At 48.0% G+C, this 27,493-nt stretch overlaps 1 protein-coding gene across 12 annotated transcripts in view; it reads right to left on the reverse strand.

Moving 5' to 3' along the window:
• PPIP5K1 (diphosphoinositol pentakisphosphate kinase 1) overlaps positions 1 to 27,493 on the reverse strand; it is a 34,960-nt gene that overhangs the window by 6,069 nt on the left and 1,398 nt on the right. For 2 of the 12 annotated variants that reach the window (XM_034435562.3, XM_034435565.3), the window contains 24 exons: positions 27,252 to 27,337; positions 26,214 to 26,368; positions 24,959 to 25,060; positions 24,679 to 24,840; positions 24,209 to 24,330; positions 23,955 to 24,056; positions 22,971 to 23,048; positions 21,198 to 21,284; positions 20,965 to 21,040; positions 20,664 to 20,773; positions 20,318 to 20,403; positions 19,431 to 19,556; positions 17,899 to 18,020; positions 17,557 to 17,739; positions 13,863 to 14,004; positions 13,066 to 13,289; positions 12,846 to 12,973; positions 12,541 to 12,655; positions 12,032 to 12,139; positions 11,841 to 11,957; positions 11,315 to 11,479; positions 11,080 to 11,164; positions 3,993 to 4,115; positions 2,080 to 2,142 (listed from right to left, as the gene is read on the reverse strand). In XM_034435562.3, coding sequence (XP_034291453.2) covers positions 2,080 to 2,142; positions 3,993 to 4,115; positions 11,080 to 11,164; positions 11,315 to 11,479; positions 11,841 to 11,957; positions 12,032 to 12,139; positions 12,541 to 12,655; positions 12,846 to 12,973; positions 13,066 to 13,289; positions 13,863 to 14,004; positions 17,557 to 17,739; positions 17,899 to 18,020; positions 19,431 to 19,556; positions 20,318 to 20,403; positions 20,664 to 20,773; positions 20,965 to 21,040; positions 21,198 to 21,284; positions 22,971 to 23,048; positions 23,955 to 24,056; positions 24,209 to 24,330; positions 24,679 to 24,840; positions 24,959 to 25,060; positions 26,214 to 26,368; positions 27,252 to 27,337 — 2,867 coding nt within the window. The remainder of the gene's footprint in view (positions 1 to 2,079; positions 2,143 to 3,992; positions 4,116 to 11,079; positions 11,165 to 11,314; positions 11,480 to 11,840; positions 11,958 to 12,031; positions 12,140 to 12,540; positions 12,656 to 12,845; positions 12,974 to 13,065; positions 13,290 to 13,862; positions 14,005 to 17,556; positions 17,740 to 17,898; positions 18,021 to 19,430; positions 19,557 to 20,317; positions 20,404 to 20,663; positions 20,774 to 20,964; positions 21,041 to 21,197; positions 21,285 to 22,970; positions 23,049 to 23,954; positions 24,057 to 24,208; positions 24,331 to 24,678; positions 24,841 to 24,958; positions 25,061 to 26,213; positions 26,369 to 27,251; positions 27,338 to 27,493) is intronic. The other 10 variants (XM_034435564.3, XM_034435566.3, XM_087877942.1 and 7 more) reach the window with 8 other exon arrangements.

Below are 27,493 nucleotides of genomic sequence, written 5' to 3' on the forward strand. Positions count from 1 at the left end.
CACATTTAAAAGAAATCGCTGCAGGGCTCTTGCATGCTGCTGCTGAAGCCTCACAAAAGGTTCCCCCCTCCCTCTGGGCAAAATGGGAGTGGACCCATGTGGCACGGCCAACATCTGAGAAAGGAAACTTGCTGTTCTTACCGCCAAAGAGCTGTAATTTAGGTGATGAGCAGCAACTTTTATTTTTTGGCATAAACTAGAGGAAAATCTGCACAGAGCTCTCAGAAGCTCCACTTTACAAAATAAAATGCAGGTTTCTAGGCTGGGCTGTTCATGGCCATTGTGGCGAGAATCTCATTCCTTTTGCTACAGTCTTTTATCCTCAGCATTTGCAGCAAGTTAAGGTTGCCAGCCACTTAATCTCAGATACCTTCCAGAGAGTTGGTCATGCAAGGATTGAGATCTGGAGCAAAGCTTTGAAACAAGGCTTCCTCCTACTTGAAGTCAGCAGCTGCTGCCTCCCAGGGATGTGGGCTGGGCCTCGAAGCACAGGGTCTCTGCCAGGTTTAGCAGGTGCTCTAACGAAGGAGGCCACCTTCCTTGCCCTTCTGAGAGAATGACCAAACCTTTACGCCAAAACGTTTAATTGTTAAATCCTTCAGGAATGTCTGAGAGACTTTGAAGAACCCAGATCAACATGACATCTCCAAGACAGAGTGGCACACTTGTGTTGTCCCCACATTTTGTCCCCTTCCGTCACAAGATTTAAAAAATGAGACAATGTGGAGTACAAAAGCTTGCAAACATGAGAAAGATTCATGTATGTGTTTCTGAACCCCTTATTTATAGCTTGGAAGCCCACTCTGATCATGACTGCTAAAAGGGAACCCTAATTTCAGAACAATGAAAGCTATAGTAGAAGCTCTTAAATACAGTAGCTCTTCTCCTGCTTTATCAGGACTTCACTGTCTTTGGGAAACTCTCCCCCCCCCACCATTTAAAAGGAACTCTTGACCAGGTGAAGGCCCCATTCCAGGGGTGAAATGCTACTGGTTCACTCCGGTTCAGGTGAACCGCTGGTGATAAAAAGTACTGGTTTGCGCGAACCTGGAGTAAAAAAAAAGCTATCAGTTCAGTTGAACACAGCTGATCATCGGATCGTAGCTTTTTAAACTACTGAGTTTAAAAACCTAAGATCCGACGATCAGCTGTGTTGCATGATTTAGCTTTGCTAGAAAGCAGGATTTCCTGCAAAGCTAAACCTGATCTCCCCCCCCTGCTGTTCTACTTACCTTATCAAGCCTCCATTTGGTGCATATTGAGCATGCGCGTGCACACAGCATGCGGCAAAAGGCGATTTGGGAAGGTAAGTAGAACAGCAGGGGGAGGGATCAGCTGTGCCGTGTGGTTTAGCTTTGCTAGAAAGCAGGAAATTCTACTTTCTAGCAAAGCTAAACCGCGCAGGACAGCTGATCGTCAGATCGTAGCTTTTTAAACTACCTGTTCAACCGAACCAGTAGGTAACTACTGACCGAACTGGTAGCTTTTTAAACGTGCAGCGTGCGTTTGGTGCACACTGCGCATGCAAGCACAGCATGTTTGGTGCACACTGCGTACAAGCAGCGCACGCTTGGCCCTGCAGCACGTATGCACGGCCAGCGAACCGGTAGCAAACTGGTTCAGATTTCACCACTGCCCCTTTCCTACTCTGGGGAATGACCTTCTCCCACATCCTTCCCCCATCTGTGTTCCAGAAAAGTGCTTCTGTGCTAAGGCAAAGGGCTTCACTATGAATAGGGTGTGTGTGTACACTTTGTCGGACTTTTGCAGGGCAGGAGATGTTTCCCCCTCCTCAAAAGTCTCCTTCCAATAAAGCTCAAGCCTTGGTGACTTCGTCCATGGGTCAGTGGACATAATTTCTTGAAGAGGTGCCGAAGTGACCCTGCCCCTTAAGCCCACCCTCGTTGTGGTGGCTAAGTGACCCTTCTCTCCTCCTTCTGAAAAGAGCAGACAGTGCGGTTATTGTGAGGACATTACACAAGACAACCAGTCACAAACATACAGCAAGACACAGGACACAGCAAGTGCAGGGCAGGGACAGCCGAGAGGGGAGAGTTTCAAATTAAGAAGCAAACGTACCATTAGTTGGATGCTTTGCAAATGACACAGAAAATCTCTTTATGGCTGGCATAGACAAGAGCTCTGGGGAAACAAGAAAAAACATCCCTTCAGTGGGGGGGGGCAGTTGGCCCCTGCCAAAGCTGCTGCTGATGGGGAAGCACAAGGGAGGAGCACAAAGGGGGAGAGGCAGCGGAGAAGGCGGGCTAAACTCACTGGATCCCCAAAATTGTACTGAAAGGCAGCACAGCCTCTTCAGGACAGTACGGAGGTCCAAGCTCAACTTGAAGAAAAAGAGACAGGACAGAGAGAGCCTCTGTTGGCATCTCTTACCAGCCTCTTCCTGGCCTCTTCCCAGCTTCAGGCACTAAGAAACAGGGTTAGTGGCCAGCCCTTCCTCACCAGCCAAGCTCAACCAGGGTTCTACAATCCAAGCCAAGAGCCCAGGACAGGCTGGAGGGTGCCTTTGCAGACCAGTTACAGCATCCACCTCTTCTTAAACTTAAGGCTTATTTATAGGAGGCTGAGTTAGTTTATAGTGAATTTATGGTTTGGTGTGTTATACGAACCCAGAAAGCAGGTTAACTCAGTAGCCACCTAATACCAACTATACCAGGACTGCCTTGGTGTCTAATTTCTCCCTTTGGTTCTGTTCAAGGCAGCAATTCCACAACAAAATCTGGAGAACTCTCACATAATCCCTGGCAACCTAAGAGCCACTTTTGGCATCAGAGGCCAGATTCCCTTGATGGCCCATCATCCCCAACTTCTCCCAGATCTTCAGACTGATCACACAGTAGAGCTCTTGAAGTGTCCTCCAAAACTGTAGACTAACAACAACCAACCCAAATTCAGACCAACTGAAGCTTTGCTTGAAGAGATTCAAGACAGAGGAGGGTCTCCTTACAGAGCCTGAAAGGAGCTGCAGAATCAGGGGAGTGCAGGTGTACAACTTTGGGTTTATTTGGGCAGGAGAGCCACGTCCAGCTTTTCAATCAGGGAGGAGGCACTTCTTCTGGGCTGACCTTAGGGGACCTGGGCTTCTCTGTGACTCCATCACCACCAGCCCTCCTCCCTGCTGGTTCCCAGAAGCCTTGAGGGACTGAAGTGGAGATGCCCTCCCCTGCACCTTAGGGCCATTTATACTGGAAGAACCAGGTTTCATTTATTATTTTATTCTTTTTATAAATATCTCAAGGCAACAAATGTACTTAATGCTCCCCCCTCCTCCCCTTTTCCCCTCAACAACAACCTATGAGGCGAGTTGGGCAGAGGTAGAGTGACTGGCCCAAAGTCATCCAGATGGCTTTCACACTTATGGCAGGACTTGAACTCACCGTCTCCTGGTTTCTAGGCCATCATCTGACCCACTAGGCCAAACTGGCTAAACTTTCTGACTGACCAAACTTTCTCAGAATACCAGGGATTTTATTAGTACTGGCAGTTTATTTATATTAAGTCTGGTAGTGAAATAGAGTGTATGCCATAGAGCATCGGGTTCAACTGAAGTGGCCTTCAGCCGGAATAATAATTAAATTAATTAAATTAATTAATAATTAAATATTTGTAATTCCTTGTCCTCCAATCATCGTCACCCCTCTTCTTTGAACTTGTTCTAGTCTCTGAATCCTTCTTCATTTGTGGTTTCCATAACTAGGTGCTTCAGAAAGTTTTTACAGGTACAAGTTATCCTTGCAAATGCGAATTGAGAAATTCCCCAAAGGCCTTGTATGGCCAGAGTCCCCATGAGCTTCTCAGCCCCCAATCCCCCCCAATGACCTTCCACCTGCCTCTTTGAACAGCTGCCAGGCACAAGCAGCAGCCTGGGGCAGAAGGGAGAGGCCAGTCCTTCCCCACATCTCCAGTAACTCGCCTCAGCCTCCATGCCAAGGCCGACCCTGGTTCCCTGGCCCCAAATCAGAAGGTGCACCTACCGTCTTTGTACAGAAAGCTGGAGACAAACTTTTTCCCATGGCTGCGTGCATAGTCCTGAAGATTTGGGGCACTGGAGGAGCCACCCAGGACTGTGGTGCTGAAGAGCCTTGAGCATGGAGACCCTGGAAAGCAGAGTGGCAGCTGATCTCTTCACCTCTCATGCATAAGCAAGAAATCCCACTGCACCAGTGAGCAGAGTCTCCTTCCCCTGGGCCCTGCCAGAGGATGGTTCAAGAGACCCAGGAGACAGTGGGGGTCTTGCCAGCTCTAGGACAGGAGGTGGCTCCAAGCTTTGGGCCAGCTGAAAACAAATGGACGATGGCTGACTTTGCCTTGTGCACAAAGGACATCGGCAGAAAAGAGTTGTGGACTGTAACTAGTTCTGGGTGGTAATAATGGGAATGGAGGGAAATTTTTCACTTTGGAACTTCTGGCCAGAAAAAAATAGAGGGACACAGTACTCAAGAAACTGTCCATACACCTAGGAGAAGCCCAGGGAAAATCCTCCAGCAAAGCTCAGAATCAGCTGACAGGACTTAATGCCTTTTAAAAACAGCCTATCAGCTTTGCCAAAAGATGCCCTCGGTGCAGGATGCTTCCTTCCTGGGCCAGAGCCAGGCTACGCTTGTCCGTTGTTCTCCTCTGGCCAGAGAGCCCGCAATGAGGAAGGCAAGCATGGCTTCTCCATGGGGGCCCTTTGAGGTGATCTGCCCACCACTGCCATCACATGGGGCTTTGGCTGGCCACTGGCTTAGAAGTGTCTGGGCGCCTGCAAGTCGGTCTTGGGCCATCTCTGCAGTTTTTTGGTTTGGCATTCAATCTTGGGGCCTGGCCGGAGGCAGGGGGGGGAGCATCTCAGAAAGGAGAGACAAGTCCCTTTCTTGCCTCTCCTTTCTGAGATGCTCCCCCACCCCTGACCAGGCCCCAAAACTGAGTGCCAAACCAGCTTGTTCTGGTTTTGGGATTCTTCCCCTGCTTTGGGGGCCAGGATGTGAAAAATCCCACAGGGAGGGGATCTGGATGAGGGCCATGTTGCCTGCTACCAGTTGCTCTAATATCTGTAGTTATGAAAACCTTTGAAAGGCTAGTGCTGTCTCACTTGAAAACCATCACGGATCTGCTGTTAGACCCCCTGCAATTTGCATACCAAGCAAATAGATCAACAGATGATGCTGTTAATATAGCTCTGCACTACATCCTACAACATCTCAAATCTCCAAAGACCTATGCAAGGGTTCTCTTTGTAGACTTTAGTTCAGCATTCAACACCATCATTCCAGACATTTTTCTAACTAAGCTAAATCAGCTAGCGGTACCTGAACACACTTGTAAGTGGATCATAAGCTTCCTAACAGACAGGAAGCAGCAGGTGAAGCTAAGCAGAATCACATCAGATACCTGTACAATTAGCACAGGGGCCCCACAAGGCTGTGTGCTCTCTCCACTTCTCTCTCTATACCAATGACTGCATCTCAAGTGATCCATCTGTTAAACTATTGAAGTTTGCAAGATGACACAACAGTGATCGGTCTCATTTGAGACAATGAATCTGCATACAGACGGGAGGTTGAACAACTAGCCTCATGGTGCGCCCAGAACAATCTGGAACTGAACACACTCAAAACCGTAGAAATGGCAGTAGACTTTAGGAGAAATCCTTCCATACTTCCACCTCTCACAATACTAGACAACACAGTATCAACAGTAGAGACCTTCAAATTTCTAGGTTCTACCATATCTCACGACCTAAAATGGACACCCAACATCAAAAACGTCATCAAAAAAGCACAACAAAGAATGTTCTTTCTGTGCCAACTCAGAAAGCTCAAACTGCCCAAGGAGCTGCTGATGCAGTTCTATAGAGGAATTATTGTGTCTGTCATCTGCACCTCTATAACTGTGGTTTGGTTCTGCAACCCAACAAGACAGACACAGACTTCAGAGGATAATTAGAACTGCAAAAAAAAAAAAACAACAAAAAAAAACAATTACTACTAACCTGCCTTCCATTGAGGACCTGTATACTGCACAAGTCAAAAAGAGGGCTGTGAAAATATTTACAGACCCCTCGCATCCTGGACATAAATTGTTTCAACTCCTACCCTCAAAACGACCCTATAGAGCACTGCACACCAGAACAACTAGACACAAGGACAGTTTTTTCCCGAATGCCATCACTCTGCTAAACAAATAATTCCCTCAATACTGTCAAACTAGTTACTAAGTCTGCATTACTATTAATCTTCTCATCGTTCCCACCACTTCCCACTTATGACTGTATGACTGTAACCTTGTTGCTGGTATCCTTAAGATTTATATTGACTGTTTCCCTATGACTATAATTAAGTGTTGTACCTTATGATTCTTGACTAATGTATCTTTTCTTTTATGTACTCCGAGAGCGTATGCACCAAGACAAATTCCTTGTGTGTCCAATCATACTTGGCCAATAAAGAATTCTGTTCTGTTCTGTTCTGTTCTGTTCTGTTCTGTTCTGTTCTGTTCTATTCTATTCTATTCTATTCTATTCTATTCTATTCTATTCTATTCTATTCTATTCTATTCTATTCTATTCTATTCTAATTCTATAGATTGCTTCTATAGTATTGATTGCTGGTGAGTGGTGTGTGTTTTAGCTGGGCTGTTTTTGTCATCTGCCTGGAGTTGCTGCATTGTCCAAGGCGGGCAGCCACCTAAATTCTGTAACCAAAGAAGAACAGAGTGGCCTGGCACCAGTAGACACATCCCAGCCCAAATCTCCTTCCTCACCACCATTCTCTGCCGCCACTCTCAGATCACTGGCAGACTTTTCCACAATTTCCACATCTAAAAATTAGATGGCATTTTCTGGAATATTTTTGTCTATCTTGAAACCTCCTTGGAACCAACTGGCAGCCTTGTTGACCAGGTTGTTGGTCCCGGCTCAACCTGAGAGAGCTGCTCAAAAGCTCAGCTATCCCCATCTCCACCCCACCCCCAGCCTCCTTGCAACCATCCTACCCTCCCAGGTGGGGGGGGAGGAGGAGGAGGAGGAGGAGGATCTCCTTGGCCATGAAGGAAGCCATCTCTCAGGCTTTTTTGCAGGATGGAAGGCAGAAAAGCAGCTGTCAGCGTTGCCTCCCAACAGGGTGACTTGTGGCTGCTCATAAATTCTCCTTGCAGGGATGGGTTCCTTTCACTGAACCTCCAGCATGCTAAGGCCCAGCAATCTCCCTTCAACACTCCCCCTTCCACAGTTCAGCTCTGGCTCAGGCATGAGGAGAGCAGAGGAGGCTGTGGACCACCATGCTTCACTGTTCCCCGAAAGATGGCTGCTTCCCCGAGCTTGAAAGTGGCCCCTGCAGCCTTGGTGGCAGGGAAGACTAATCCAGGCCAAGCCCCTGAATAGCCTAGCAGCACAAGCAGGCCAATGATGCCCGGCAGGGGCCAGGCCCCACATCAGCCTTCCAAGGCAACCCAGCTAATGTGGCTCCTTCCCAGGCAATCTGCAAATGGCAGATTGGGGTTCAGGGTCACTGAGCACTTCAAGGGCTAGGGAGGCAGATCCCCTTCCAAGGAAAAGGGCAAGGCAGGAGAAGAAAGGAAGATCCTGCTCTCCAGTCGAGATGTGATGCTGCTTTAACTGAGAACAGGCCTCTTCCTGTCTGGCTTCTGGCGCCGCCAGACGGTCCTCCGTGACCGCCGCCCCGTTGCCTGTAAAAGAGCCGCCTTTACATCTGAAAGGCAGCTCGAAAAACTCCATTTCCTGATGGAAATGTGAGTCTGAGCGAGCGGGGGTGGGTAGAGCCCTCTGCGAAGTCCCCAGAGTCTTTTTTAACTCTTGGGGACGGGCAGGTTGGAGCTCCCTATTGTCCCTCGCCGCTGCTCCGGGCATCGGGTGCAATCTGCTTTTTTGCAGAGCTAGGCGCTGGAACCGGATTAACTAACGAATCTAACAGATGGACTTATTAAAAAAGATGAGATTTGGATTTTGGACCCTAAATCGCAAGTATCCTTAATGAATTTACAAGCATTTTAAAGTGAAAGAGGAAAAAAAAAAAAGCTTTAAAATGGCCGCTGAGGCTTGGGAAGTAGAAGAAAGCTGAAACTAAGAGTCCTTCCATAACAGATACAAAGTAGCGGAATATATACTGCTGGCTACAATTTGAAAGAAAAAGAGTTATTTTAAGTTCCTCTCTTCTTGGAGATTTGTACTTGATCTTGTTTGGGGGGTAAAAAAGAACAGTTTGCTGGAAGGATGGCGTTACTAATGAAATCTGATAGACAAGAAGGGGGGGGGTGCTCCCCCACTCACAACTGTTTGAGCAAGCTCTGAGCCTACAGACTTTGCAGAATGGTTTTAATTTAAAAGAATTTATTCAGGAGGAAATGGCAAAATGTTATGAGACTGTGAACCAGAAATTTGAAAATTTAAGGCAGGAAATTAAAGAAATGATACAACAAAAGTATGACAATTTGCAACAAAAGATTGTAACAGTGACTAATGGTTTTTCAGAAATTGTTATAAAGTTGGATACAAATATTAAATTGCTAGAGTCTAAAATGGAGAAAATTGATAATTTGGACAATAAAATATTAAGAATTGAAAAGGACTTAATAAATATTTGAGATAATAGCTCAGAACTAAAGTCTAAAAAGGAAGCTGGTCACGAGACTTATAATGCAGAAGATATAAAGCAAGGAATTGAAAGAGAGGTTGTAATGCTGCAATACAGAATTACAGAATTTGCGATCAGAATCAGAGGCTTACAGGAAAATAATAGTGATGATTTAAGAAAAACATCTGCTCAAGTTTTGGCTGGGATCTTAAAGGTTCATCCTGAGGAGGTATTCAGTAAAATTAATAAGGCTTACAGAGTGAATTCCTGGATTGCAAAACAAAGGCAACTGCCTAGAGATGTGGTGATTTACTTTACAGATAAAGAGATAAGGAATGATATTGTGCAAAAATCTTTTAATTCTACTTTACAACTGAATGGGAGAAAAATCTGGATATATAAGGAATTGCCGCCTAAGATGGTAAGAGATAGAAAGAAATTTGGTCTATTGGTGACTGAGTTAAGAAGACAAAATATTCTATTCAGGTGGGATGTCCCAGTGGGTATAATACTGAGATATCAAGGAATAAGACATCAGATAAATACTGTTGAAAAAGCGGAAGAATTTTATCATAAGGTACTTAAAAAGCAAAATCAACAAGAGACAGAAATTCAAGAAAAGCAGAAGGAGATGGAGATGGAGACAATGAAGAAACAACAAGTTAAAGAGGTCTCCACAGATGAGCCGCTTTTGGATTCTCTTTCAGAGGTCTCAGCTGGATTATTTAATATAAGAGAAGCGGTTCCGGATCCTATTGCAATGATTTGTCAAACCACAAACCAGCATGGAAGTCAATTAGTTGATATACAATTTACAGAACCAGAAAGATCTCAGCCACAAAAGCAAACCCAACAGGATCAAGTTATACACCAGCAAAACCAAATAGTTGATATACAATCTACAGAAAGGAATTTAGGATGGAGATCCAACCCACAAAAAGTCAAGAAAAGAAGAAGTAGGTCTCACAAACATAAAAACTTTTAAACTAAACAACAGTAATGCCAGTTACTTATGAGAGGACTGAATATATGAAAAGATAATTGGCAAAGTATTGGTTTATTTTATCCTGAGGATAGGGCAGATCTCTGCAGTGCTGAATTATTTTGGGATGTGAAAAAGGCCTTAAATTGAATGGTTGGAAACATCTTGTTTGATTTTTGGATTTCCGGATAAATATATTACGTGTATGTCGAGTTATATGGCAAGAGATTTACTGGATTGGGGCACGCAGAAGATCTGGTTGTTACCCTATTATGATGGTTGGAATTAATAATCTGGATAAAAGACACCTCCATAAACATTATACGGAATATAATTATAAAGTCACTCGGGTGGTTGTTGGGGGCTTTTTTTGTTTCTTTCTTCCAATATGAAGATATTCGTTACTGATGGGGGCAGATGGTAATTGAAGATTCTGAAAATACTGCTGGAATAAGGATGCGATGTTACCCTAACATGGGTGATGGAGTTTATCATCCAGTTGAAGGATATTACAGAAGATGTTATAGGGATTACAAGTTTAAAGTTTTTTTTTTCTTTTAGGATTTTATTTACATAAGGGAATATTCTTCTAGGGGAGTGGGCAGAAGAATAAAGATATTAAGAATAATTATGGTAATTTTGTAGGAAAGTGGGTGGAGATAGGATAGGTTATGGATTGTTTAGTTTAAAGAAAAGGGATATTATGTTTAGATGTGAATGTATGTAATGAAGGGGGGGAAGGAAATGGGTAGTTGAATTGAATAAGTGTTAAATTAGGATTTATTGAATAGTTTTAGAGTGGAAGTATGCTTTGAAATGTTATATCGTATGGGGGGTAGTAAAAGGGTAGATCACGAGCGGAAATTGTTAAATTGGGAGATATAATAATATTATTATGTTAAATCAGGAGTTACTAGATATTGTTATAATAGAATGTCACTTTGAAATGCATATTACAGCATAGTATAAGGGGGGTATGATAATTTTATTAGAAAGAAAGGGTCAGTATATGGAGATGGAGTAAGTGGATAGCAAAGTATGATATAATCTGTTATGAATTTGGGTTTTATTATGAAGAAGTCAAAGGGGAAGGGGGGTGAGGGGGGTTAGGGAGGAGGGGGGGAAAAAAAGGGGGGGAAATTTGTATTTGAAAAACTTTTTTAATAAAAAAAAAAGAGAACAGGCCTCTTCCTGAATTGGGACTATCACTAACTCCTCCTAACTCAGCCAATCTAACTCCAATCTTCACAGAAGGGAAGCTTCCTTGGTCTGAGGATGGACAAAGACCCCACAAAGCAAGCCAAGCAGACTTCCCCACAGTTCTTCCTCTTCAGCAGGAGCACCCCACCTTCTCAGCAGGATCAGAGCCACTTCAGAGGCTAACAGATGCTGAGCGGCTGCTCCTGCCTCCTGTATCTTGGCTCCCCCGGCTGCTCCAAGCTCCCCTCCCTGCCTGTATGTCAGGCCAGTCTAAAAGGGAGCAAAAGGGGTTTTCATGCTTTATACCTAAGCCACTCTGTTTCCCTTCTGATGAATGCCTGGCGTAGGAAAAGAGCCGGTACCCGCCAGATTTGGATGATTCGGACAACACCTGCAGAAAGAAACATTTGTAAAGCCAAAAGAGCCAAAAGAGAAGAGCCCCCACTCTTCAAAGGAAGAGAGCACCACCCCCAGGGCCACCCCTGCCTAGGTTGCAGCTGAGACACATTGCTCCCCCTCCACTTCCAGCTCCCCCACTCACCTCCATGGAGCCAGCCTTGCGGTTCCGGATCAAGGGTGACCGGCGTTGGATGCAGACCGGTTCTGAAGGCTGCGGGGACCGGGCCTCCGCCCTGTCTGTTTCATCGCTGCCCTTGGACTCAGCCAGGTCTTCCAGACTGCCCTGTTCTGGCTTTCTGGCCTCCTTCTGTAAGAAAGCCGAGATTGTGATGCTCCAAGCAGTGGGAACCTCTCTCTGGGCACGGAAGCTGCCTTGCTAACAGTAGGGAAGGAGAAGCAAGCTGGCTGGCTTTGGGCTGCCAAGACAGAATAGCTCTCCTTCCTTGCTTTTGCAGCTTGGTTGCTTAATATATTTGTGCCAAAGTTTTCTCTTTAAGAGGAAAACAGAGATAGAAGTATTGTTAGAGTAACAAGAAAAGATTACAGCTGTTTCTCTGTCACTCCTGCTGCTGCAGGAACAGCCTGACGCCCTGTGTGTGACAGGAAACACCCTGCTTTGGCATCCAGCTGCCCTCCAAAGAGAGGAGGTTCCCTGGACACAAGCTCACCTCTGCAGAGGCTGGGCGAAAGCCACACCCCGCTGGGGCACTGCCTTCCTCCTCGCAGCCTTTCACTCCGGGACTGAAATGCAACTCCACGTGGAACCTCTCCTTAGACGATGGGTCCTGCAGAGGCCACACAGTGGATGAGACGAGCCCAAGTGCTCAGCTGGCTCAGCTCTGGCCGGCCCCGCCCTCACCTTGTTGTTGTCCTCATACAGCATGATGACAATCTGGGTCATGTAGTTCAGCTCTGAAATGGCTCCTAGGTAGTCCATGGCTCTCTTCCACTGGGCATCTTTCGAGGCCTGGCATGGAAGGGAGTGGCAGAGGGAGGCCGGACTCAAGTCCTGGCAAAGCTGGGCAGGGAGCCCTGAGTAAGGGGGCCTTGGGGAGTTGCTGCTGCATTCCCTCCCCTCCTGGCTGGCCTCAGGTAAAGGCAACTCCCCTTCCTTCTGCAGTCCCACAGGACTCCAAAGCCCATCACACGGTCAGCTGCCCCTCAGGAGACCAGGACCAAAAGGAGGCTGAACAGGGAGCCACCAAAGAACAGCCATCTCTGGCACAAGTGCCCCGGTCCCTGAAACAGGAGGGCTCTGGACTCAGAAGCCTCTGTCAGCGGAGCTCATGCTGAGAAATGGAGGCAAAGCTCTGTGCAACACCCCGAACATGGCACCCCGAAGTGTCCTGGTGGTTGCTCCCAGCTTACATCTAGCAGGCCTCCATAGCGGAAGATGCTAAGCAGGGAATGGACGTGGCTCTCACTGGTGAAGTACAAACGTGTCCGGACATGGCGCCCTGGAGACAGGACTCCCCTGGAATACCTGCAAGCAGACCGGCCAGGGAACAAGAGTCACCCTGCTGGGCAGGCAGGGCTGGGTCACAAAGGCCCCCAAGGTCCCCTCTGCAAGCCCAGGAGCACAGGGACCTGTCATCAGCTGGCTTCCTGTATTCAGACAACCCAGCCCAAGCCCACCCTGTCAGGGGCAAATTGGGCATCTGTCCACATCTTACAAGGGGTGCAGCTTGTTGACAGACTCATCCTCGTGGGTTCGCTGCAGGTCCAGCTGGATCTTCTTGATGAGAGGCAGGCAAAAGCCCACCGCAATCTCCAGCTTCTCCTGCTGGCTGATGCCGTACTCCTGCAAAAGGCCAGAGTGTTTGCAGGCAGCCTCAGCACAACACAGCCTGACAGGAGTGTCTCAGCAGCAGAGGAGCGAGGCTTGCTCCATACCTGGGGGATGACAATGTCCGCCAGAGCCTTAGAGAGCCGGAGCAGCTCATGGGTGCCTTCCAGCTGCAGGCCAGCGTTGTGCTGGATGTCGTACTTGACACAGTCATAGATGTCAGGGATCTTGCTGATATCGTAACGTCGGTTCTTCAGTCGGAAGTCTTGCTCCAGCTTCCTCCAGCGTTGCAGCATCAGCTCCAGGGTCTCACTGTGGTACAGCTGCAAGTCTGCCAAGCCAGAACAATCCATCAGTGCCATGTGAAGAGACAGATCAGCTGAACCCTGGATGGCAGGCCTGCCATTGCTTACAACTCCAGAATTTCCGCAAGCAGCAACCCCAAAAATACTGCTGCTCAAGGACCATGTTTGGCTTTGAGAATCCAGAAAAACAAACTCTTTTCTGGGGGAGCAGAAGAGCAAGTGCCCTTTGGAGAGAGGAGCCAAATACAAGGCCTCCTAAACCCTGGGCCTCTTTCGCACTCCCCAGGACTTTGCCCCTTGGCCCCAGCTACTCTTCAAGAGTTTTATTAGAAAAGCAAAAAGATCCACCATCTCAGAAGCGGCCCACTGTGGCACGGGCCACATCAGTGGTGGGTTGCTACCGGTTCGCACTGTATCGGGTGAACCGGTAGCAGCGGCAGCGGGATGCTCCGCCCACCCGCCCGGAAGCTTCTGCGCATGCACAGAAGTGTCGCATGAGCCCACAAGTAAACCGGTAGCGATGGGTTTTGAAACCCGCCCCTGGGCCACGTCCATGCAACTCCTGCTTTTCTCTGCTGCAAAGGAAACGACTCTTGTACCCGCAGACTTAGGGTCCTCCAGACGTTTCTGGATCTGGGAAGTGAGGCTCTCAATCAGCTCAAAGACTTGTTCACAGGTCTCCACTGGATTCCCAATGATTCCCATGGACTTGATGAGCGAAGTACTGCCTGTTGGTGCCAGCTGGAGAGAAATCAGAGCAAAGGGTCAACGGTGCCCATGAGGGACCAACCAGGCTGCTGCTCAGATTTGGGCCAAGTGGCTCCACCATGCTCAGCTGGCATCTCTGGAGTTTAGGACTTGAAAGCAGAAGCCATTGGGAAATATAGTCTATTTCACTCCATCTTGAGTAATAAGAATATATAACATAGTATCATAGGTTTGGAAGGGATCTGGGAGGCCTTCTAGTCCATCCCTTGCTCAAGGCAGGAGACCTTATACCATCCTGGTCAAATGGTTGCCCCGTCTATTCTTGAAAACATCCAGTGATGGAACACCCACAACTCTGGTAGGCAAGCTATTCTATTGATTCAATCAAGAATCATTAATTAAATGTGCAACTATTGCCATTCACAAAGGCTACTCCTATGTCAACTTTAGGAACTGCATGTAAGTACACTTCTACTTATATGCCCTTATTATATTATTCTAATTGGATGCCAGTGAAGAGATGCCCAACCTTATTTTGATAAAGGTTCATTTCTGACAGTTTTTAAGATAAGCAAAAAAAAAAAAAGAGAGAGAGAGAGAGAGAGAGAGAGATGACACATCCATAACTCCTGTGTAAACTCTCCAAGCTTTTAGTAACTCAGGTTTGTTGAAAATTGAATTATGTTATAGGAATCACATGTAGTCCTAACAGTTCCTGTGGTGCTCTCCCTCCAGCGCTGTTGATACTTTTATAGAGCTGTTCTCATTCCTGAATGCCTTTTTCTGAATTGTCGCTATTCACGTGATGGCTCCATATTGGGGTAATCAGAATGATTTCCTTTTTTATACTTTAATACCCATTAAGGAGGCAATATGTCAGGAGACGTTCAAACCTTGCAGAGGAATGGTTAGTTCTTCAACAAGCTTAGGTTTGGCAATGCTGTCCATTTTGTGCAGTCGAGCTAGATCCCAGGTGAAGGTGAACCAAAACCATCTTTATTCTGGGATATCACTCCTTAGAAACCTGTTGCAAGACCTCCCTGGATGGATTCTTTCTTAAAGGGCTCTAAACCCCTGGGGGATAGTAAAGTATGGCAAAGTTTACAGCGTTCCCTCCTTAAGGGAGGCCTTCTTTTTCTTCTTGGAAAAATGAGCTTTAGCAAGAGGTTTTGGATCTGGCTGGCTTCTCCTCCAGAGAAGCTGTGTATAAAACTGCAGCCTTCAATAAAACCACCAACAATAGAACAAATACTCCTTGTAAAATTACATTAAGCAGGATTCATTTTTAAAAAGGCAAGAATAAGATGGCCTCATGTTAAGTTCGATTTTCTAGTGGCTTAATGTACAACTCTGTGCAGTTTGGCCTTCTGCTAGGATTGATGTTTGATTTCCATGTTTAGGGGCAGCGCGAGGCCTCAGCGGTTGAGATGCTGGGCTTGTCAGCTGGAAAGCTGGCAGCTGAGGTTCAAGACCCAAGCACTACATCACAGGGTGAGCTCCCGTTACTTACCTCAGCTCCTGCCAACCTAGCAGTCTGAAAGCTTGCAAATGTGAGTAGATAAATAGGTACCGCTTTTGGGAGAAGCTAACAGCGTTTCATATTTTCATGCAGGCCACATGATCACAGAAGCACCGTTGGACAATGCTGGCTCCCTTGGCTAAGAAACAGAGATGAGCTCTGCCCCCTTGAGTTGGAAACAACTAGACAGGGGAAACCTTTAAAGCTTTTTCGGCACAGCCTGGAAATCTCCCATCAAAGTCAGTCCAAGCCTGACCATGTTCATCAGGCAAGGCTACTGCTGCCACCTGCTGAGACGGCCCTGCAGATGCCTGAGGAAGAAACTGCCTTGGCTGACTGGCCGGAAGCAAGAGGATTTAGCGAAGCAGCATTCCAGAGTTTTGCACACAACTGGACAGCACAGAGGGACACCAATGTCCACCTTGAGCCATGGGACAATGGGACATCTCCCATTGAAGTCCAGCAGGCAGGAAAGGGCCACCATGTAATTCCCAACACATTATGCTGCCCCAGAATTACCTCGTGTCCAGTGTTGCAAGAAAATCCACATGGTAACACTCTACAGCTCTCTCTCCCAGCAAAGATAAGAAACAGAGCAATCAAGTCTACTTTTATACCGGGGGTGTCAAACTCAAGGCCCGGGGGCTGGATCTGGCCACGGGGTGCTTAGATCTGGCCGCCATGGAAACAGTGAAGGACCAGCCCGCAGTGCCTCTGCCAGCGAAAATGGAGCTTGGGAGGGCTACGTGTGATCCTCCCGAGCTCCCTTTTCTCTGGCAGAGGGTTGCTGGAGGTCTTTGCAGCCAAAAACAGAGCTCAGGAGCCAGTTTTCGCTGGCAGAGTGCTTGGGCCGCCACAGGCACCCCCGACAGGAGTGACATCAGGCTGGCCATGCCCACCCCAGACCCCCAAGGTCAAACACAACCCTGATGTGGCCCTCAATGAAATCGAGTTTAAATAAATCTAGCAGTGGAGAAATAAGATAATTAATTGATGTTATGTAAGAGATTATGAATGAAGAGTGATTAGTAATATTGTTTACATATTAAGAAGAAAATAAGATAAGATAAAGAAAATATGAAAAGAGAATATTATGGCTGAAATTGGAAACAGAGATATGATGTAAAATGGGAACAACATGACAGAAGCTGAAATAATAGGATATGGTGAAAAATGATTAATTTGTGATAAAGGATTATATATAAGAGATGAATATTGAAAAAATGGGAAGATTGGAATAGATTATAAAGATTATTATGTATAAAATGTATAAGATCATAAAATATGTTTATAAAATAAAATATGTATAATAAAAAGAGGTATGTATCATATGTATGTATAATGAAAGAAAAATTCTAATAAAACTTGTTTACCAAAAAAAATAAATAATGAAATCGAGTTTGACACCCCTGTTCTATACGATAATGCATTTAAGGAATATGGTTTTTTCCACGTGGCTGAGTGGGCATCTTGCCCAGGGAAAGGGTTTCTGGAGCTGGGTGACCGCAGTCCAGCCCTCAGACTCCAGGCCCTCTCAGTGCCAGACTTATCTGGTTAAGTTGGGCCTCCTGAAGCTTTATAGCTGTGACCAGCCAGGGTTTAGGAAAAAGGCTGCGGCCTTCACCACCACCCTAAGCTCCTCATCTTCAACTTGAGAGCGGATGAACCAGATCAGGCCAAGGTCCCTTGCCTGCCAGAGCCCTTTCTTTGCAAAAGATCTTTGCAATTCTTTGAACAGCAACCTTGGGAAGGTCTTGGCAGGGGCACTTCCAACAATTCCTCTAGCAGCTAGTGCTCCTTTGTGCCTCCACAGAGAGACTAAAACGTCAGCCACAGAACAGAGCTGCCATGCCCAGTTGCCACAGAGCACAAAGGCCTTGGAGCTGTCCTATTCAGAGAGGCTTCCCTTCAGCCAGAGCAGCAGCAAAAGGCCATAGCAGCCCGATAGAACAACCTTTGGCCTGCCTTTCTACTGCTACTAAAGTTTGGGATCTTTCAGCCATTTTGCTGGAATTGGGGTGCCTACAAAAGCCTTTCTCAAGGCCAAAGAAATGCACCTCCATCACCTTCTCATAGTCCTCTGCGCAGAACGAGACATCTTTCTGCATGATTTCCCGCAGACGAGCCTTCACCCGGTGCTGGCAGCTGCTGAGGGAGTCACTGTCACTATCCAGCAGGCCATTCATGTTGGCACTCTTCACCATTTGCACTAGGATGGGCGTCAGCTCTCCCTCCAGAGCAAGTAGGCCCTGTGGGAAGACATGGCTTTAGCCTCCCCCCACCCCACCCTGCAAAAGAGGGCCCCTGCTCTAGTCAGGCAAGTGCTGGGAGGACCCTGAGGGTGAGGAAGGGACCCAAGCCCTCCTACAGCTCCTGCTGGCCTGACTGGAATTCCCCCTCCCAGGAACCTTTGCAAATGCTGCTGCCGTCATCTGGACTCTGCCCTCATCGGAGGCGTAGATCTTGAGATCGTGGCGGTAGGTGCTGTGCAGTCGAAGGAGGCCACAGCCTGGAAAACCAGCATAGTCTCCTGGGCAGGAAAGAGAAACTCTGTGGCCATTCCAGAAGTGTGGGCATTTTATTTTCGCAGTGCCCTCTTCAAAGGGCAGAAAATCCACTGAGCGGGCAGAGTTGCCAGAGCTGCAGGTCAGAGTATTGGAAGAGACAGCGACTCCAATCAGATAAAAAGGAGGCAGGATGGATAAGAAGAGCTACAAATATCCAACTGGAGAAGCCCTAAATTCTCTTCCTGTCAAAACCAGCCCAAAACTTCACAGCACACGCCCAAAAGTCCTTCTCACGAGCACCAAAGAAGCTCATGGCCCACGTGCCCAGTTTCCAATCACCATCATTCTTCCCTCTGCCTTCTGCTGTTTTCTGGCTGGCTGTTCCAGGAAGATTGTGGGGTTCTTTCCTGCTTTGAGACCAGCAGCTGTGCTGTAGGCATGGGGCTCAGACCCAGAGGAGCCACCTGCTGTCACTGGAGCCCCACTCCAAAGCACAGAAGACCAGTCTGGCTCACAGCAGCAGCCCCCTCCAATGACCTACAGGTGTCCATGCCATCCTCTTGCAGTTCAACCAAAAAGGAGAACTGGGTACCTGTTGTGTCAAGAAGGCCTGAAGGTGCCTAGTTCATCTACAATGGACCTTCTGTATTTTGGCTTGGGAGGGAGAGGAAGATGATATCTCCCCCAGCTCACAACAGGGATGGGGGCACAAAGCAGTTAAGAGTGCAAGGGAGAAGGATCTGGCCCAGAGACCGCATGCATGATAGGGAAGTGGGAAACTGCCAAAGGTGTTGTTGGGAGAAGAGAATGTGGGCTGAGGCAGCTTTAGATGGGAGAGGCCAGGAGTTCAGGGCTTGCTGTTTGCTTCCTGCTACCCATGCAGAACCATCATGGCCATCCAATGACTGGAAGAGCAGGAAGCAGGATGCCAAATCACAGCTTCTAATGGGAGGCTCAGGAGCGAAATCTTGAGGACAAGCAGGACTGACCCCAAAAGGTGCAGCTCAACCCTCAGAGGGAGCCAACTACACAGAACATCAAAGATCTACTCTATTCACAAAAGTGTTCAATAAACTTCTGAATTCTTAAGACCACTTGATCAGGAAAGGTCAGTTTCACCCATAAGGCCATCTTGCCTGATGAGAAGTTTTGAGTACTCAGAAGTTGGCCTGCTGCCCAGGACCATGGAGGCTGGATGGGGCTTCCAAGGCAACCCCGATTAGAGCCCTTAAGATCAACAAAGTGCTGCAATCCAATTCCACCAACCAGCCCAGAAGATCCTTTTGGTGCAGATGCAGAGGCCAAAGGATGCTCTTCCTCCTTCTGAAGGGAGTTTCCTTTCCAAAGGACCCCACCTTGGAGGTGGCTACCAAGATGCTGTCAGCTGCAGCCTCTGCCTTCCCCTAGAGCCAGCAAGCAAAGCCCAGGCTCACCTTGGCCCCCTGGATACATGCAGCGGAAGGCTCGGCCCAGCTCCTCCGCTTGCACTCGGCCGGCAGGAGTCAGCTCGCCCCCCCACTTCAGCACCAACAGCAAAGACGGGGAGGCTTCCTTGAGATCTGCACACAGAGAGAACAAGAGTCATCTCCTGCCAGGGCTGGGGCGGAATGGCAATAGCGCTTAGACTTGCAGTATATACCACTTCACGATGCTTCACGGTGTTCTCTGAGTGGTTTACAGCCTCTTGCCCCCAACAATCTGGGTCCTCATTTTACCCACCTCAGAAAGATGGAAGGCTGAATCAACCTTGAGCCAGTGACAGTTGGCAGTCAGCAGAAGTAGCCTGCAATATTGCATTCTAACCACTGTGGCACCACAGCTCTTGAATGAAGACCTACCACCCACTCTTCAACCTCCGGAGCAGAGCAGAGAGGCAAGAACTGGTGAAACCGGATGAGGGGAGGAGAGAAGGTTGCTAGGGGCCTCTGAGGCCTGGAAGCTGCACAAAAATAACCTCAGTTCTGCCCCCCCCCCCATTGGCACTTTTCCCCTAAGTGGGGATTGTTTGGCAAGTGCAGTGGGAGGGGGAGCAGTAGCTCCACTTTTTTACAAGGGTTGGCATTTCAACTGAAGCTTTCTCAGCTTACATTCTCCATTTTCTCCTTGCTTCAGAATTTTTACTTGGAGTTGGGGGGTTTTCTGGAATGTTGACAGTGTACCCCATTTGCCCATCACACAGAATGCCCCTCCTTGTGTCTATAGATACGTGCATGCAATCAGGGTCTTCATCCTATGAAATTGGCAGGGCTCTCCTGCAACCCCCATCTTCCCCCACGGCTGCCTTCATGCCCTCCCCCCACTACAAGACCCCAATACCTGCCTTCCTCCTCATTGGATGCCTTCAGGTGCCCATGAGGCAGGTAGGTCAGTTGCACTTTGCGGTTGATTCCAGAGAAGTGCCCGTACCTGCCAGAATAACAAAGGGCCACTGTTCTGGGCATGAAACCTCTGGCTTTACCCACCACAACTGGAGAAGCTGCAAGGGCATCCAACTGCCTCCCTCCTGCCCAGGGTTCTGTTGTGGTGTAGGAGGAAGTGCCCCAGTCAGAGGGAGTCCATTCTTTCTGGGGACATGCAAGAAAGTGCAAGAGTTGCTTGCAAGGTTGATCTTACTCTCCCAGAGGTTGGGGGGGGCAGAGGGGCCATGGAGATAAGTCGCTGCTCACATTTCTAACACGGTCTTGAGTTGCTCCAGTTTCGACTTCTGTTCCTCGGCCACCGCATCCCCGAGAGCACCCTGCTCCTGCACCAGCAGCCGAGCAATGTCCAGCACCTCCTGTCGGGGCAAAGGCTTGCTCAGGTCTGTGGGCTCAAGGGCTCTAGGAATCAAAGGCACAGGCTCCTTAGCCGCATCTCTTGGCCCCCCAGGAGCCCCCCATCCAGTAAGATAGACACAAGACTGACCAATGGAGGGCGAGAGCTTCATCGGCATGGCTCCTCTAGGACCAAAGGGAGCCCCAAACTCACCTGAAGCTGCTCTGGCTTTTTCAGCTTCAGCTTCCCAGTTTTGTAGCCCTCGTATTTTTCAAACAGAACAAAGAATCTGGCAACAGCAGAAGCAGAAGCAAAGCAGGTTACTGACATTAGTGGTTGTTTGCTACAATTATGCATGCTCTTTCTTGGGAGCTCATTTTGTCCTGGAACCTTTTTGTCCTGCAGAAGAAGCCCTGGCTCCAAGACACCCAGGGACTCCACCATACCTGGGATGCTTCACTTCCATCTTCATCTTCTGTTTGGGGGTCCGATCACCATGCCTTATAACTGCAATCACACACCGTAGCTCCATCCTGCAAGAGAGATGCTTGAGCTCATAGGATGCCCCCCACCCCTCCTTCCTTCCTACAATGGCCAATGCCTAGGAGATCCCAAGGCCTACTCTGACCAGGACATCTCAGCCCCGGATCCTGGGAAGCCAAAGCCGAAAGGACTCTCCTCTCATAATGCTATCCACGCATGAAGGAAAAGCCTTCCGTGGACTACTCTTCTCTCTCCTGAGCTCTGAAAACCACACAACCGTGGCAGAGAATGCAAGATCCATGTGTGCATCCTAAGTGGATCTCTAATTGGAAGCAAGCTAATCAGCCTGCAAGAAAGATTCCCTGAGCCAAGGCTTTAGAGGTAACAGAGAAGCAGCCTTCTGCACAGCACCAGCAAGGGTCCCAAGACTGAGAAGCTGCCAAGGAGCGCTGCCTTAATTAAAACCAGGCAAAGACTTTATTTTAATCCAGAGTTTAAGGTGCTAATTCATCTTTCTTAGTTTAGAAATGTGAAGATGGCTCTAAGTGTAGAACAAGACAGGAAATGTTAGAAATAATTGGAAAATTCTATTCAGAGCTATACAAAGATCAAGATCACTGAAAAGTGACTCACAAAAGAGGAAATGCCAGATATCTTACTGGAGGAACTATCAAGTGCCATAAAATCAATGAAAAATGGCGAAGCTTCAGGAAATGATTGTGTTACGGTTGAAATGCTAAAAGCTGGTGATCACAGTTCACACAAGATATTAGCAAAACTATACTCAAGATGCCTCAGAGAAGAAAAAATACCCAATGCTGAAGTGATTCTTATACACAAGAAAGGGGCCCAAGATGATTTAAAGATCTATCACCGAATAAGCCTTCTCTCAGTCATCTACAAGGGTTTCACCAAGATAATAGCAAAAAAAATGTTGAGAACATTAAATGATGCACAGCCAAAGGAGCAGGCAGACTTCAGAAGTGGCTACAGCACGATGGATCACATCCAGGTTGTTCATCAAGTCATTGAAAGGTACACCAGGCCTCTGTGCGTGGCTTTCATAGACTACGAAAAGGCATATGACTCAGCATTCCAGCAAGCAATAATTAATGCATTGCTCAACCAAGGTGTAGACACTGCTTACATAAACTTATTACAATCAATATATGAAAAAACATTGGTGACAATTTGCCTTAATGATCTTAAAGTGGAAATTGACATAGAACAAGGTGTATGATAAGGCGACACAACCTATCCTTTTCTCAGCCTGCCTTGAAAAAGTATTTCACAAACCAGGCTGGGCAAAAGATGGAATAAAAATCAATGGCGCCTATTTAAATCACTTAAGATTTGCAGATGAAGATATTCTCTTCTCACAAGACCCATAAGAGCTACAAAGACACATACAAGAGCTACACAAAGCAGGAGAACCATTTGGCTTAAAAATAAAACTGAAAAAGGGCCAGGTTATGTTTAATAAATTTACCAAAGAAAGAAAAAAAATTGTATCTGGAGAAGAACTAGATGTAGTAGACATACCGTATACCTTGACCAGCGGATTTCAATGGAAAGTGATACAATAAAGGAAACAGAACAGCTAAATGTGGTTGGCAGGCATTCGGCAAGCTAAACATAATTTTCAAGAACTACCTCCCCCTATGCCTGAAGAGAAAAGTTTTTGATCAGTGTGTGCTACCTGCTCTAACATATGCCAGTAAAACACAGACACTCACCTCACAATAATACAAAAGCTAAGAGTGGCGCGAAGAGCCATGGGAAGATACATGCTCGGTATCACAAGACAGAAAGACCTGCACATGGATTAGAGAACAAACACAAGCATATATGCCATCAGGAGAGTCAAAGAATTGCAGTGGAAATGGGCTGGTCACATAGCAAGAAGAACTGAGGGCAGGTGGACCAAGGCAGTTATAGAATGGATCCCACTTGACAAAAAGCGCCCACAAAAGAGACCTAAAACAAGATGGATCTATGACATCAGCAAGGATTGTGAGCCCAAGTGGCAAAAGGAAGCTCAGGACTGTATTGGTTGGAAACATGTGAAAGAGGACTGCATCCTGCAGTGGATAGACAATGACTAAGATGATGATGATGATGAAATTTAGAGCTATAAAATCTCAAATTTAAATTTTTATAGAACATTTAAGCTTTTACAAAACCCCTTGTCTTTTTCAAGATTCTGATGACCAAACGCCACCTACATTTGCAATCACTGTTGCCACAGCCCCAGAAAATATTGCTCCATTTTTCTTCACTATCAGCAACATGCAGGGAAAGAGAACAGCTGGAACATCGTGCCCTGGGCTCTCCGGCCATGCTGGCCTGGCCTCCCCCTTGGCTTCCCTGAACCTCCTATAGCCGAGCCTCAGAACTTGGGCACTGATTTCAGCTGAACTCCAGGAGCTGCTGTGGGCCTTCAGCCCAAAAGGGACCCCTCCAAAGTCTTAGAAGAAGAAGAGGGAAGGGCAGCATTTCACCTGATCTGTTTTTGTTATGAACACTTCCAGAAGCTCCTGCGCATTAGCAACTCCACATCTTGTTGTTATCAGAAAATCCAACAATATCATAAATAGGACCCCAAACCTACGTGGTCTTTCTGAAAAAGATTGTGTCTCCTACTGACAGGCCAACCTCAGGAGCCATCATCACAAGTGGTGAACAGAAAGGGAAGCATGGCCGGCACAGCCAACACTAACATTGTCCCTGAAGTGGTGGGCACAATGGGGATGTCTTCTGCTTCTGTGGGGATGGACCAGGGGATCTGGAACTGGGGAGCCATTTCACGCATGATGATGTTCCTGGCAGGGAGAGGAGAGACTGGTTGGAAACCACCTCTCCCAGTTTTGCAATAGGGCCACCAGCCCGTGGCAGACTGGATTCAGACCATTCGTGCTCTGATCCCCTCCTCCTCCCCTTCCAGGAGGGGACGATCAACTGAAGCACCACACACCCAAGGAGCTTGGCACAGTCATCATAGTACTTCATAGAGTTCTTCACAAAACTGAAGCCGTTGACATCACAGACGAAGGACTGGCCATTGGCCCGCAGTAAGTCAAAGCCGCACACTGTCTGCTGCAAAGGGTGACACGAGACCCAAGGGAAGTGACACAGAGCTCTTTGAGGCACTCTACCAATAGAAGGAGCCCCTCAGCCCCACCCTACCACCCTGGCCAGGGGATTGCAGGAGGAGGCAAACACAACAGAGAGAGCCCCCATTTCTCTGTCACACAGTTTTAGCAGGGAGATGCAAAGCAGCACCTACAGCCTGAGACTTTGGAGCCAGGGAAGAACATTGACTTACTCCATTTGAGGAGGAGAGGGTGGCCCCAAGACCTGTCCAGGCATTCCAGGCTTCAGCAACAAGAGCTAAGAACTTCAGGGAGGGCTCCAGGAGGCCACAAGTCAGAGGGAAAGACTAACCTTGAAGGCCACACAGACTTTTCGGGCCACCAGCTTCTCTATGGCTGTTAACATAACTGGGTAGCGGATCTCCTTTCCTTCGCTATCCCGTTCCACCTTCCCATCAAGAGCAGGGGACTTCCGTGCCTCGGCGTGTGCGTAGTCGGGACCCACCGTGTAGACCTGAATGAAAGAACACCAGCAATGTCACCCCACTCAGAGCTGCCAACAAAGGGACCTTGGCCACCAGGCTGCCTGCCCAGCTCAGATAACTCCTCTCCCCATAAACACCCCCTCCTACCTTGACATCCGTGCCATCTGTAGGCATGAACTCCTCATAAATATACGATCCGGTCTTCCGTACGCTGCTCTCTGGAGAGTAGACGCTGCTACGGCTCCCAATCTGGAACAGTTCGGGAACTCAGCTAGAGAAGTGAGCTGCACCTCAAAAAAGATGGGCCACGAGCCCTGGAGCAACTGATGCCTCACACAAAGAGGCAAAAGACACCTCCACCTGGACAGCAGGGCCTGAGACGAACAGGCAGGGGTAACAAAAGCCCAGGAACGTCCCCTGGTTTGAGGCACAAAATGTAATGGATTCCTTATGCCAGGATTCCCCAACTCCTGGGCCATGGCCCACTACCTGTTTCAAACTGGTTCGCGCAAGCAATGAGCAAGCGCGCACACGCATAAAGCTCCACTCACAAGAGTGGTGGGCAAGCAGATGTGCGAAGCTCCACTCATACTAGCGGTGGGTACTTTAGCTCACGCATGAAACTCCACTTGCCCAAGCAGAGGGCACTCCTGTGCAAAGTTCCATTTATGTCATTGGAGCTTTGCACGTGAGCTCAAGGGTCTCCATTCGCACAAGTGGAGGTTTGCGTGCATGCAAGCACCCTCTGCTTATGCACGAAGCTCCATTCACGTGAATGGGGACTGCCTGCACCCGCCGCTCACACCAAATGAGTTGTGTGCACGTGCGTGTGCCTACCACTCACATACCCTCCCCCCCACGCTGGGCCAGGCCACCGAGGTGGAAAGGTTGGGGACCCTTGCCATATGCCACTACTTATTTCATACCAATGGTGTTTAAAATGGAAAAGATGAAGTTATTCCTGTTGTTCAATAAAACAAAAGTGCATTCCTATGTACATAACCTCAGTACCTTCATTCCAGCAGAGCCAAATCAAAATTGCTTTAATCAAAATCTTAACCAATTTCTGGAATTCAGATTTCCACTTTACTGAAAGGAAGGAAAAGTACTCCGGAAATGCACATTACCTTAACTTCTCAAATCTGGCACCTGAAAGGGGACCCAACCTTTCAGAAGACCCCCAATTAGAAGACCCTGGTGCCAGTGAATCGCCCCTTCAATATTTGACATTGATTGTACTGTGCCCTGTCTCTTTGGTTTGGGATTACTGCTTTGGTTGTAACTGTAAAAATGCATTATTCACACAATCTCCTGAAATAGAGATGATAGCCAAGTTACACTGCTATTGGGAATGCCTCTCATCAGACAGATGGTGCTCCAGCCAAAGCCACGGTCTTCTCACCTTGCGGAAAAGGCGCTGGCTGCCCCCGCCAGCCGAAGAGGGGTAGTAGATGTAGACGTTGTGGTCCTCAGCACTGACTGGCTTTTCCACAAAGGGCTTGGGGAAAATGGCCCCATTGACTTCCACCTGGTCTTCCCCCTCCACCAGGCTGCACTCTGCACAAACACACAGGGCCTTCAGAGACAGGAAGCTGACACCCCCCCCCCCAACTTTCCTTTCTTGGGGAGTTACAGAGCCTCCAGGCTTCTCCAGACACCCAGGATCATCCTTGGAGGAGGCTGGGTCTGGCTCTGAGTGGCAGGGAGGGGGAAAGGCTGGAAAGCCACTATGCAAAATGGCTGCACTAAGGGGGGCAGGGGGCAGATCCTGCTGCAACAAGAGCATTCAAAGGAATTGGGCACACCTGAAGATGAGGCAAGGGGACTAACTGGTGGTGAGTGGGTGGAGGGAAATCTGTAGCCTAACAGAGGATCAAGGAAAACATAGTGCTAGTCTAGACCAGTACTGATGATGTTACCTAGTTTGGGTAATGAAATGTCTGCAAAAATCCCGCCAAGCTCAGAGAATACCAAAGACTCCTCATTTGAACCTTGAGTTACAAAGACTTTCCTTTATCAATCAAGGAAAAGAGCAGCTCTTTAGCAGACATCAGCCTGCAAAGCCGAGTTCTGAGCCCTCCTGGTGCTTCTTTGCACACAAGACAGAAGCTGCTTCCTTTCCCGAGGCCATCGGCCAGAGGCCCAGGGCACCCTTCAGGCCACTCTTCCTCTCCTGGAGGCTCTCCTGGAAATGCTCTGGGCAACAAAGGAGACGGCCCTGCACAACATCCATTTTCTAGGTTTTCACAATGCCTCTTAGCCCTCCCCAACTAGGTTGCACAAATCCAGCCACACGTTGTGCATTCTCAGGCCCTGGTCTACACTGGGGGTTTAAGGGCAGCCCAAGGGGCACCTTCCTGCTTATCTGGCAACTGATCCCCTTGCCTTGCCTCCAAAGTGGGCCAGGGAGGAGGCTCAGCCCTGCTTGCCCCACACTCACCCTCTGGGCGATCAGGGTCCCGGTTGAGCACCGCATAACGAGGCAGGTCTACTCCCTCCTCCTGCAGGATCCGGTACACCTCCCGCCTACAGAGGATGGAAACACAGGCAGGAGTCTCTGGCTGAGGGGACACGACTGATGCCCCCCCTCCCAGTTGGCCAAAGCACACTTCAACTTGGCCACATTTGGACCAGAGATAAGCGAGGGATTTTACTTCTCTCCAGTCTGCCTTGCCCTTCCCT

This window comes from Pantherophis guttatus, chromosome 13, assembly GCF_059756535.1.
Source record: "Pantherophis guttatus breed Tessera chromosome 13, ASM5975653v1, whole genome shotgun sequence".
NCBI classification, from domain to species: domain Eukaryota; kingdom Metazoa; phylum Chordata; class Lepidosauria; order Squamata; family Colubridae; genus Pantherophis; species Pantherophis guttatus.